Source organism: Salmo trutta, chromosome 26, assembly GCF_901001165.1.
Source record: "Salmo trutta chromosome 26, fSalTru1.1, whole genome shotgun sequence".
In the NCBI taxonomy this organism is placed as follows: domain Eukaryota; kingdom Metazoa; phylum Chordata; class Actinopteri; order Salmoniformes; family Salmonidae; genus Salmo; species Salmo trutta.
This window is the reverse complement of record NC_042982.1, coordinates 4607571-4619829: the sequence shown is the minus strand read 5'-3', so window position 1 is coordinate 4619829 and position 12259 is coordinate 4607571. Positions and strand designations below refer to the sequence as shown.

The 12259-nt window shown below is 41.5% G+C and overlaps 1 protein-coding gene across 5 annotated transcripts in view; it reads right to left on the bottom strand.

Annotated features, from left to right (window-relative positions):
- Positions 1-1411: 1411 nt before the first annotated feature.
- Positions 1412-12259, bottom strand: part of pde9ac (phosphodiesterase 9ac) — a 13440-nt gene continuing 2592 nt past the window's right edge. For 2 of the 5 annotated variants that reach the window (XM_029714455.1, XM_029714456.1), the window contains 17 exons: positions 8763-8833; positions 8350-8427; positions 8107-8150; positions 7835-7889; positions 7640-7710; positions 7405-7492; positions 7149-7233; positions 6946-7020; positions 6589-6675; positions 6342-6446; positions 6087-6169; positions 5585-5741; positions 5232-5345; positions 4491-4595; positions 4091-4219; positions 3541-3636; positions 1412-2402 (listed from right to left, as the gene is read on the bottom strand). In XM_029714455.1, coding sequence (XP_029570315.1) covers positions 2334-2402; positions 3541-3636; positions 4091-4219; positions 4491-4595; positions 5232-5345; positions 5585-5741; positions 6087-6169; positions 6342-6446; positions 6589-6675; positions 6946-7020; positions 7149-7233; positions 7405-7492; positions 7640-7710; positions 7835-7889; positions 8107-8150; positions 8350-8427; positions 8763-8833 — 1512 coding nt within the window. In that variant the 3' untranslated portion in view covers positions 1412-2333. Of the gene's footprint in view, positions 2403-3209; positions 3291-3540; positions 3637-4090; positions 4220-4490; positions 4596-5231; positions 5346-5584; positions 5742-6086; positions 6170-6341; positions 6447-6588; positions 6676-6945; positions 7021-7148; positions 7234-7404; positions 7493-7639; positions 7711-7834; positions 7890-8106; positions 8151-8349; positions 8428-8762; positions 8834-9166; positions 9242-12259 lie in introns of those variants that run through there. The other 3 variants (XM_029714460.1, XM_029714458.1, XM_029714459.1) reach the window with 3 other exon arrangements.

Sequence of the window (12259 nt, the reverse complement as noted above, 5' to 3'; positions counted from 1 at the left end):
GATGAGCTGGACCGCAGAGTGAAGGAAAAGCAGCCAACAAGTGCTCAGCATATATGGGAACTCCTTCAAGACTGTTGAAAAAGCATTCCAGGTGAAACTGGTTGAGAGAATGCCAAGAGTGTGCAAAGCTGTCATCATGGCAAAGGGTGGCTATTTGAAGAATCTCAAATATAAAATATATTTGATTAACACTTTTTTGGTTACTACATGATTCCATATGTGTTATTTCATAGTTGTGATGTCTTCACGATTATTCTACAATGTTGAAAATAGTAAAAATAAATAAAAACCCTTGAATGAGTAGGTGTTCTAAAACTTTTGACCGGTACTGTATATAGGGAAGTAGCCTCTGAGGTGCAGAGTTGAGTAGCTGGGTGGTAGCCAGCTAGTGATGGCTATTTAAAAGTCTGATGACCTTGAGATAGAAGCAGTTTTTTAGTCTCTCGGTCCCAGCTTTGATGCACCTGTACTGACCTCGCCTTCTTGATGATAACGGGGTGAACAGGTCGTGGCTCAGGTGGTTGATGTCCTTTATATCCATGCAACATAGAGTGTAAAGATAGTTCCCCCTAAACAAAATGACTAGGCCATACTCAAGTTCAGCCCAAAGACACAATCAAACAGATTCAGAAAAGAGGTGAAAAGAACTTAGACATGAAGCCATGTGAAAACTAGCAAAGAAAACATACAGAATAAAGTTATTTCCATCCCTGTTTGTCTCTCTGGATTTTTCCAAAAGTCATTATTATCTAGCAGCAGACCTGCAGAACACATTAAAGTCAGTATTGACATCCTATCTCTTTGGATTCTTCAGAGCCATATACTTTATCATCCAAATGTCATCAGCATGATGTAGGTCATAAAAAGTGTAAGCATACTGTATTTAAGTATCGTCTTACAGATAGACAATTATCACTCTTGGAAATGTGAAACAGGTCGCAATAAATAAATGTTATAAAACAGGCAATAGGAAATCTACTGTACCTGTTGAATACCACCCACTTATTTTTGTGGAGAGATACTATAGAGAGATGTGGGTTAAGTGGTAGTTTGGGGTTGTACAACAAAACTGTCAAAGAAGTCCTGTTTCAACATATACCCCCTCAAAGCCTGAAGCTATGGACTACCACGCTCTTAAAATGGTTTTCCTAAATGACAACGAGCAGGAAATCCAAGCGTAAGCGTGGGCCATCCGTATTGTGCATAAAGCATACACATTAGAATACAGATTTCAAGTAAAGTACACAAGCTTTCAAAGACTTCCGAGCTCGACCTCCCATTGGTTCATTCATCCCTGCACCATTCAGAGAAGAGTCAATGGTATTACTCATGAACCTTCGATGAGAATGACTTTCTGAAATGAAAATCAGACACTACTGAACATTTTGGTCTCTTCTTAATAACCTGCAACTTTTCAAAATACTGGTGGAGTTTATTACTAGGTGACACATTTTGTATAAAAGGATGTTACGCGTTTTACAACTGTAATGTAGTTTGCACAGTTTACGTAGGATGTTCTATGCAAAAATAAATAAAATACAAGAATAACATTTTAAATTGTCATTAAATACTTCTGTAATAACTTACAACATGTATCTAAGACTGAATATATTGAACAACAATGGATGTGCTATTACACAAACCTCAAAATATGAAATTATGTAAATTCATTCAGTGCACACACTAGGGGATAATTAGTCAAATTTGTTGTAATAATGTTTAAACCTCGTAATAATAATTATGTTAAAATATGCTGTGTACTTGACATGGTTAAATTAAGAGTCAATTTATTCAAACTGTTTTAGAAACAGTTTTGCATTTGAATAGGAGAATTGAAAAAGGAAAATACAGTGTTCCAGTAAACATCTTAGTTGTTATTCATTATACCGTAATAGGCAACATCAACAAGTGTGACTAAAAACAGAAAGCAGAAAATATGGCAAAAAATAGACCTACATTGACCAATTGTCACTCAGAAATTATGATAGGTTGTGTATACACAGACAGACCAATTATGATATTTTGCCCAATTATTGGTAGTTTGACCAATCAGATCAGATCTTTTGCCAATAATTGGGCAAAAAGATCAGAATTGGGCTGCCTGTGTATACACAGCCGTGGATACCTACAATGACCAACTAGCGTTCAGATGAGCTATATTCCAACGTGCCTGATACATGAGTTCATCCTATGTAGTATGCTAGTGTGGACATGAAACAGAGCGATTGTCCTTCTGTAATGTTCATAACAAAACAGTGGAGATCAACCAGGAGGTTTCATGTAGTCTGAGGTTGGTTCAGTGTGTAGAAGACAAGTCTTTTCACCCTCCATCTTCAAAGACGCAGATCAGGACGACCCATGACCTTTTTGAATTTTTGGATCATAAAACGAGAGCCAGAGCCCTAAAATGAAAAAAAGCACTTCAGGATATCAGATGGGATTCTCCAGAGAGGATTCTGATTAAGTGGCACACCCTCACGCACACACACACGCACACACACACACAAACACATAGTGCTTTTAGTAGGGCAAAGCATTCTTGATTGTGACTTGGCTCCATCGGTATCCATATCCATCACAATGCTCTTCGCTGTGGAAAATCCTGCACACTATGAACTTGCAATACCACACACAGCAAAGGGAGAGAAAAACTGTAAAATCATAGACGGGGAAGACACTATTCGGTCGTCAGAACGTTATCAATGAGGTTGTGAAGAATCCAACGACACACATTGATGACATTAAGACAGCGCAATGTTTTCACCACTTTGCTTTTGCCACTGGGCTGACCAGCTTCGTTTTTGGTGTTGAGGTGAGTGCCCCCCCTCCCAAGGGCCAGGACTGATTGGTGCAAATTGGAGGGGAATACTATAGAACTGAATACTTCAACTATAAACCTCATCTTCAATGGAAGAGCCTCATCTTGCTGGTGGTTCCAAATACTCACCAGAGTCTGTTGTTTTTTTGTGAAAACAAAAATTTGTAATGCAGTAGAGTTGAGCTGTTTCTTTTTGTTAATTCAGTTCTTTTTTCGAAAGCAAATTCAGAGTGATGAAAATATTGTGCGGTCGTAGTAAAAAGCCTTGCGCTCCTATTATAGCTAGCTCACTAGCTTGCAGCAGCGTTGTTGTTGGCAGACTGGAGAGAGGCAGAAGAGAGAGGGGGCACTCAGGACTAACACTACAGGCCAATCAGAGTCAGTTACTTACACAGTACCACTGTGCTCGCAGTAGCAAAGCTTACTTCTTCTTCCCTCCTAATGACATATTTTCAGTTTTTTTCTTCTGTGCCTCATTGAACAAAAGACACATCTTTATGTTAGAAAGTGGTTGGACACAGACGTGTAATCCCACCCCTCCCCCGACACAAATACCCCGGTTGATTGTGAGTAATAAGAAATTCCAATTCTATCCAATGTTTTTCAACTAGGAAAAGTGGGAATTGGAATTTGGTTTACTTTCTGAGTTGCCTGGAATTCAAAATGGAATTCACCCCAACCCTGAAGGACAGTGTAATATTAAGTGAGAACAGATGTCCTACCTCCGTCATGGCGTCATCGATCTGCTTCAGCTCCTCGTAGTGGTCTCTAGAGTCTCTCAGAGGCTGCACCATGATCTCCTCGATCTGGGGGAAGAGCTGCAACGCACACAGGGGAGGATGGTGGGTAGGTATTCAGGACATTATGGAATTATCCACTGGCGTTGTTTTCAAGAGGTCATGAAATATAAGAGACGTGTACAAACGGAAGCACACGCAAACACTCGCAGGCGGGTACACATGCACACACGCTTGTGTGCACAAACACCAACACCGACACACGCATACTTGCACACTATGTCAATCTAATATTGGGGCGTGCAGGTAGCCTAGTGGTTAGAGCGTTGGGCCAGTAACCGAAAGTTTGCTAGATCGAATCCCCAAGCTGACAAGGTAAAAATCTGTCGTTCCGCTCCAGAACAAGTTAGTTAACACACTGTTCCTAGGCTGTCATTGTAAATAACAATTTGTTCTTAACTGACTTGCCTAGTGAAATATATATATTTTTTTAAATATGGTGACATTACTTTGTAGTTCAAACACACACGCCTACCTTCATGACTGTCTCAAACATTGGGATGAGGACGAACTTGATGAATCCGATCTGGGCAGTGGGCTTGGTCACTTTGTCTCTGTCCATAAACGGAGCCACCGGCAGCCCTTCAGTCTTCTCCCTGTCACTCTGTCAATTTCCGAGACAGGAGGGTTTGCACATGTCACTCCACTCTTTAATGACATCATTCTAATTAATAGACTCATTCTGATGAAGGCCAATATGGCAAAAACACAAATGATTTTTACCCTTCTAAATAAAGCATGCGCAACTTCAAGAGTGACAGCTGAGCCTGTTTTCATTCCATAATTCCAATCAACACATTACTAGACTCATTATTTTTAGACTTTATTATTATACATTATTATTATTAGACATGATTAGACTTGATTGAGATCACCTGCATGAAATACTCCTCCAGCAGACAGTCTACCCAGGGTTCAGCCACCTCGGTAGGCCGGACCTCGTTGGAGATGTCACAGCATTTGATCAAAACCATCTTCAGCTGCACACATACGGACAAGGCATAAAGATACCTTTTCACCGTGCGTTATGTCAACACAACCATAGTTTTTATCATTGGCTAGCTAGTTTGACTTTTCAGGAAAGGTCTACTTGTGGTAAAAAGGCTTCGGAGCGCTTAAGATTAACACAGGCACTTTATCTTAGAACCCTCTTGGCTTTATTCCACAGGATGGACAGGACTGGTGTCATGAAACCGACATCAGTGTGCTGCAAACAGTTTAGCTTTCTCCACTGTCCCTGTCCCCATATTGGGCTTGAACCAGTGATCCTCTGCTCGCAGACACACGTGAACGCCTGCCTTGACAACGTACCAACCGTTTGAGCTATCAAAAAATATCTTATTTAACAGCTCCATCAGTGACATTTCAAGATAGCTGTGTAGTGAGCTTACAGCACATTCTTATCTCCATCACAATCACATGATATCACCAGTCCACTATTCAAAGTCTTTCTTGGGTATGCCCTATTTTTCCATCCCTGTCTTTGTTATTGAGCAACCCTCCTGCTTTCTGTTGTTTGCTGAAGTGCTGAGGCTATACCTGAACAAAGTTATGCCTATTTGGCACCTCTTGATATACAGTATACACAGACAGTTGATGTGATGTACGATACGTACGCATGTGACATGCTCCTCGTTGGTGAAGTCAAAGCTGTCCACTTTATGTTTGAAGGAGTCTAATATTTCTCCATGCCGGGCCATGTCTGTGGCCAAGATCAGGGTAATGATGGCCTGTAAAGGGAGATGGAATCATCACAAATGATGAAGCCCCCTCCTGCCTTAGGCCAACGCGAAACATCTCGGGGTTAGTTGGAGAGAAGGAAATGCAAAAAGACAAAGGCAGCAACCCAAATGGGACCCTATTCCCAATATAGTGCTCTTCTTCTGTCAATAGTGGTGCACATGTAGGTAATAGGGTGCAAATTGGGATGCAGAAGAATCACTGGGCATTAGCCTAGGACGCCACCTACCTGTCTGATCTGCTTGTAGGCCTCCAATTCGACGTTTGCGAATATGTTGCACTCGGGCAGCGAGAGGATCTGGAAGGCCACGGCGCAGTGATGGTTCTCCAGGGGAGATATATCGTTGTAACGCACGGCCAGCTCTGTGCGAGCATTGATCTGGTACCTGACGAGCAAAATACACCTCTGTGACAGTTCGATTTATGCCTAAGACCAGGAGTGTTCCTTGACAACATGACCTGACCAGGGAAGCCTATAATCACTAGGGCCCAGAGTTTTACCCTGGTCATGTTACATGGTTAGGAAGGAACTTCTAACTTTACATCAAACCTGGAAGCATAGATTGGACCATTTCCGCAATGTAATAACATAAATGAAGAAGTTCCAAAACATCTCTTTGTGAATGAACACTGTCAGTATTGTGTCTATCATCGACATCTATTCAGAGATCTAGCGAAGGCTGTAGAGCAGGGGGAACTGAGGCGCAGAGTAGGAACCTTTGGGCACTTACGTGTTGTTGTAGCCGGGGTGGTCCAGGTCGTGGCACACTGCAGCTGTCATGAGAATGCCCATGTCCGTCAGAGTCATCTTCTCCTGAGGAACACACACAGCACATGTTAGTCTCCTATACATCTCCAGTACAAGGTGCCAGGAGATTTTCCTGACATCCTGACCCGACCAGGAAAAAACTCTGGACCCTAGTTATAGACCATGTGTGTCTGGTGAATGGAATGTACTATATTATATTAGTACAGTCGTTTCTTACCGGCAGGTTACACAGGTTAATCATGCCATACATCATCTGACTGACACAGAAGCAGTGGCGGAAGTTGTGGAACGGGTTGCTGCGATAGTTCTCCTGAATGCCCAGCTGTGAGAAAGAAAGCTGTCAATCAAACTATCCAAATAGTCATCAATACTCTATGGTTCTCTTCTTTGAAGTCGTTGTTCCATATCAGTTGCATATCCACTTGCACATTGAGGTAATTGCTTTTATACAGTTATACTTTTACCAGCCAGCGTTTGAGAGTGATGGGGTTCATGTTGAATTCCTTCACCAGTCCAAGGTCATGGTACATGTACTCCAAGCAGCTCAGCATCTAAACCACCAATCAAAGACAAAGTCAAAGGAATACTACACATCATCATCATAAGGCACAACAAGTGCTCTATCTTAAACTTGATTGCTGACATGCAAAACATTTTGGGATTGGACTAATTAACAAAATACCAAAAGATCGTTTTTGAGTGTAGTTATTCCTTTAAGTTCCCAATTCGAGAAAATACTTTTGTTTTACTACAAAAATGGGATTATATATGCCTGGTTGGAAATATGATAGATATTAGATCTGAATCTCAAGAGAACTAACCTCATTGTGTTCCCAGTGCCAGACATCGAATGTTGGCTTCTTCAGTGCTTCAATTGTCTCCTGGGATAAGGTGTACTGTAGAAATGAGAGAGAAATCACAGGATTACTAGGATTAATGATGTCAAAGTGATGAATATCTTTAGATATGACAGAAAAAAAACGTGTAGGCTCCTGTATATTTCTAGAATCCCCTAATTCCGTACCTTTGGATAACTTGGGACGTCACGTCTGGGATTAAGCTTTTTCCCGTCGTCTGAAAAGTTGTACTTGCAGGGACAGTTCCCAACTCTGAAGAGGCGCGAGCGAATACATCACATTTGTATCATCGATCTACTAGCTGTATGATATCTCTAAATCACAACAACATTTTAAAACCATCATAAAAGTCTTACTATAGAATATCCTAAGAAATCTGGAGCATGGCTTGATGAGTGTCATTTATGTCAAAGGTCACCGTACCTCCCTCCTCCTCTGGATGTCATCTCATCTCGTAGTTTCTTTAGGTCATTTTTGCACTTCTCAATCTCCACCACCTTCAATCCCTCCACTGTAACGTCAACACGACTGTTAGTACATAAAACGGTGAATTCAGTATCAGTGAAACAACACACACACATGCACACAGAAACACACACACACACACACAAAGAGAGAAACACACATCGAAAGTTCAGTAAAAAAAACCTGCACATACACTCCACTCTTTTCTCCAACATTGCCAGTCTGTTGGTCACCTCAGTTTTCAGCTCGTTGATTCGGAAAGCCCTGCACAAATATGTGAAAGGGGTTTGTTTGAAAGGCTCTGGTGTCATGGAAGTATTTCTGCGGACAGAGAAAAGACTAAAGCGGAGTGCTTCTGTCTGCAGTGGAAAATAAACACACCAATTACCTGCTGAATTGCTCCGCCACCTGAGATAACACGTTTTGAAACATGTCTTCTTTATCTGTGGGCGCAAACAAAAAAGAAATAACTCACTCTAGTGATCAAAATGCTACCTGTGAACATGAAGAAATGTTTAGTACCCAGATCTGTTTTAATGTTGTTCTTACAAGTTTTGCTGTGATCGTTTTATGTGAGTTATGTGAGTAAGATTGAATTAAGGACTAAAAGGTAAAAGTTTAAAGTGTTTCTGAATTTGAAATATCATGTTGGTACTTCACCTCCCAGCTGACCGGTGGATAAAGAAATGACTTTGTACAAGGAGCTGTAAAACATGTCAATGACATTCCAACATCATTCATCAAGTCATTGTTTACGTCACATTTGAAAATCATTTTTACACATAGTACAAATGCTATGCATTCTTTGGATTAACAACGGCCAGGAATTATTTTTTATGACTGAGATCAATAAATATACTGTATCATTGAGATTTGGTGATTCGGGTAAAGGTGACGTGTTACTTGGGAGAGTTGGTAGGCATAGTAGGGTCTATGGACACCAGGGCCCCTTCAGGATCTACCATCGTGATAGCAGTATTCCTATGGACGGGGAGCAACAAGAATAAATAATAAGGGTGTGTTCCAAATAGCACCCTATTCCCAAACTGCACTACTTTTGACCAGGGCACAAAAGTAGTGCACTATATAGGGTTCCAACCTACATTTCTTGTTAGCATTCTCTAAAACACACGCTAAGCTTGTCCTTTGGTGTTTACTTGTCGTTGACTTATCATTCATAAACGCTCTGTCAGGATAGTGAGTCGATACGTTTGCAGTGAACTTCAAACACGTGTTGTGTGTAATGCATACTTTAGACTGATGTGTGACTGTGAGGGAGTGGTAGGAGAGACGAGAGAAGGAGAAATGTCACTGACCTGGGGATGTTGGACGAGGAACAAAGAAGCTCCTTGATGTCACACGGGCTGCAGTGCCGACTGAAAACCACCTGAAAAGAAAAGGCAGACGCATGGTGAGAGTCGTTTGTGTCTCTCCACGCATCTCAAGCCACCTAAAACAGTCAGCTCTCTGTGAGACCTAAGTCTGTTGTGTAAAAAAAAAAAAGGCTGCCGTGTCCAAAGTGGAAAGAGTGGGGGAAGAAAACAATTGTATTTTTTTAAATTAAATGTTATTTATCCTTTATTTAAACAGGGAAGTCACATTAAGACGCACACCTCTTTTTCAAGTGAGCCCTGTATGTTCAGAGTTAAGATGTTGAAGACTAAATCACAAAGGCATGCAGTTGAAGATGTGTGTGTGAACTAAACACAGTGTAGCCTACCCTTGTCAGGGACCAACCCAATCTCGTAGATAATATGACACTCTAACAGCATACTAGCAACAAATCCTTGCGTCGTCAACCCAGTGAGAGAGTTTTGTATCGTTCTCTGTAAATCACAGCAATATACACAGAAATGCCAAAACAGATTCTACATTTCATGAACGATGTCAGCTATGTAGTGGTGTACTGACGGCACACATATTCCTTTTATATTGTGTCTGTCTGAAATGAATTGTCAAATAAAGTGTATCTAAGCTTGCGATGTTGGCTAGGCTCCAACAACTTGAAGACCTTTTGCACAAACAGATGTAGTAGACAATCCCTCAAACTCTTGAGGCCTTGAATGGACATGTGTCACTATCAGGTCTCTACTTGAAAAACTCTATGCCACCATAACAACAGGGGTTTGTGTAATCACAAGTATACTGGGTTTACGAAGTGCCTGGCTCTGTATATCCAAAATCCAAGCAGACTTGAAGAAATAGGCAAGTCAGTGTTCAAAGGTAACAAAATCTGGTAGAGTCACTTGTGCTAAGTGGATCAAATATGAAGAGGGCATTGACCATTTTTATCCCTGAATGCATTCAAGGTTTAATGAGCCAAAGAAATTGGAGGACGTATCCATTGGAGAAGCAGTTGCTGTTTGAAATGCTGCCAAATGCAACATTGCGATAGCACTGTTTGGTCATTAGATCTGACGTTTGGACACACCTACTCATTCAAGGGTTTTTCTTTACTTTTACTATTTTCTACATTGTAGAAGAAAAGTGAAGACATAAAAACTATGAAATAACACATATGTAGTAAATAAAAAAGTGTTAAACAAATCAAAATATATTTTATATTTGAGGTTCTTCAAAGTAGCCACCCTTTGCCTAGATGACAGCTTTGCACACTCTTGGAATTCTCTCAACCAGCTTCATGGAATGCATTTCAATTAACAAGTGTGCCTCGTTAAAAGTTCATTTGTGGAATTTCTTTCTTTCTTAATGCGTTTGAGCCAATCAGTTGTGTTGTGACAAGGTAGGGCTGGTGTACAGAAGATAAACCTATTTGGTAAAAGATGAAGTCCATATTATGGCTTGAACAGCTCAAATAAGCATGCAGAGATCCATCACTACTTTAAGACATGAAGGTCAGTCAATATGGAACATTTCAAGAACTTTGAAAGTTTCTTCAAGTGCACTCGCAAAAACCATCAAGCGCTATGACAAAATTGGCTCTCATGAGGACCGCCACAGGAAAGGAAGACCCAGAGTTACCTCTGCTGCAAAGGATAAGTTCATTAGACTTTACAGCCTCAGAAATTGCTGCCCAAATAAATGCTTCACAGAGTTCAGGTAACACATCTCAACATCAACTGTTCAGAGTTGACTGCGTGAATCAGGCCTTCATGGTTGAATTGCTGCAAAGAAACCGATAAGGACACCTAGAAGAAGAGACTTGCTTGGGCCAAGAAACACGAGCAATGAACATTAGACCGGTGGCAATCTGTCCTTTGGTCTGATGAGTCCAAATTGGAGATGTTTGGTTCCAACCGCCGTGTCTTTGTGAGACTCAGAATAGGTGAACAGATGATCTCTGCATGTGTGGTTCCCAAAGTGAAGCATGGAGGAGGAGGTGTGATGCTGAGGGGGTGCTTTGCTGGTGACACTGTCTGTGATTTATTTAGAATTCAAGGCACACTTAACCAGCATGGCCACCACAGCATTCTGCAGCGATACTCCATCCCATCTGGTTTATTTTTAGTGGGACTATCAATTGTTTTTCAACAGGACAATGACCCAACACACCTCCAGGCTGCGTAAGGGCTATTTGACCAAGAAGGAGAGTGATTGAGTGCTGCATCAGATGACCTGGCCTCCACAATCACCCGACCTCAATCAAATTATGATGGTTTGGGATGAGTTGGACCGCAGAGTGAAGGAAAAGCAGCCAACAAGAGCTCAGCATTGCTGTCATCAAGGCAAAGTGTGGCTTCTTTGAATATATTTTGATTTGCTTAACACTTTTTTGATTACTACATGATTCCATATGTGTTATTTCATAGTTTTGATGTCGACACTATTATTTAACAATGTAGAAAATAGTACAAATAAAGAAAAACCCTGAAATGAGAAGGTGTGTCCAAACTTTTGACTGGTACTGTATCCTTAGAAAAACCTTCAGCGCAATGTGGAATGTGAGCAATGAGCTCACCAAAAAAATGTAGAATGAAATGGAATTCAAATAATTTAACCGACATCGGTCAATTAGTTGTTTAAAAAAATGTGGTTGGAGTCTTTAACCATTTTCCGGGCCTTCCTTTCACTCCAGGTCCTGGATGGCAGGGAACTCGCTCCCAATGATGTACTGGGCTGTCCACACCACCCTCTGTAGAGCCTTGCAATTGAGGACAGTACACTTGCCATACCAAGCAGTGATGCAACCAGTCAAGATGCTCTCAATGCTACAGCTGTAGGACTTTTTGAGGATTTAAGGGCCCATACCATGTTAGATTCTTAGTGATTTGCACAGAGAGGAACTCTCGACCCGCTCCACTGCAGCCCCATCGATGTGGATGGTCCCCGTCCCCCCGTCCCCTGTTTGTATTGCGTTTAAATCTTTTTAATTAATTTTAATCTTATTAACACTTTGTTCTAGCTAGCTATTTCTGTAGGTAGCTATCAAGTAAACACAATGATATTGTGATGATAATGATATTTTTGGGTTTCCGGTTCTGGTCCCTGAACCGGTTCCATCCCCTGCTTGCAAATAGTTTGTTTTGCAATGCCCTCATTAGCATTTAACTAGCATTTTCTATGGGATTTGACTATCAGCTCCTTGGCCTTACTGACGTGGATGGAGTGGTTGTTGTTCCGGCCCCACACTGCCAGGTCACAGCCCTCCTTCTTTCTGTAGGCTGTCTCATTGTCGTCGGTGATCAGGCCTACCACCGTCGCATCGTCAGCAAACTTGATGATGGTGTTGGAGTTGTGTGTGGCAATGCAGTTGTGGTTGAACAGGGAGTGCAGGAGGGGACTTAAGCACACACCCCTGTGGGGCCCTCGTGTTGAGGGTCAGCGTGGTGTAGGTGATGTTGCCTACCCTCAC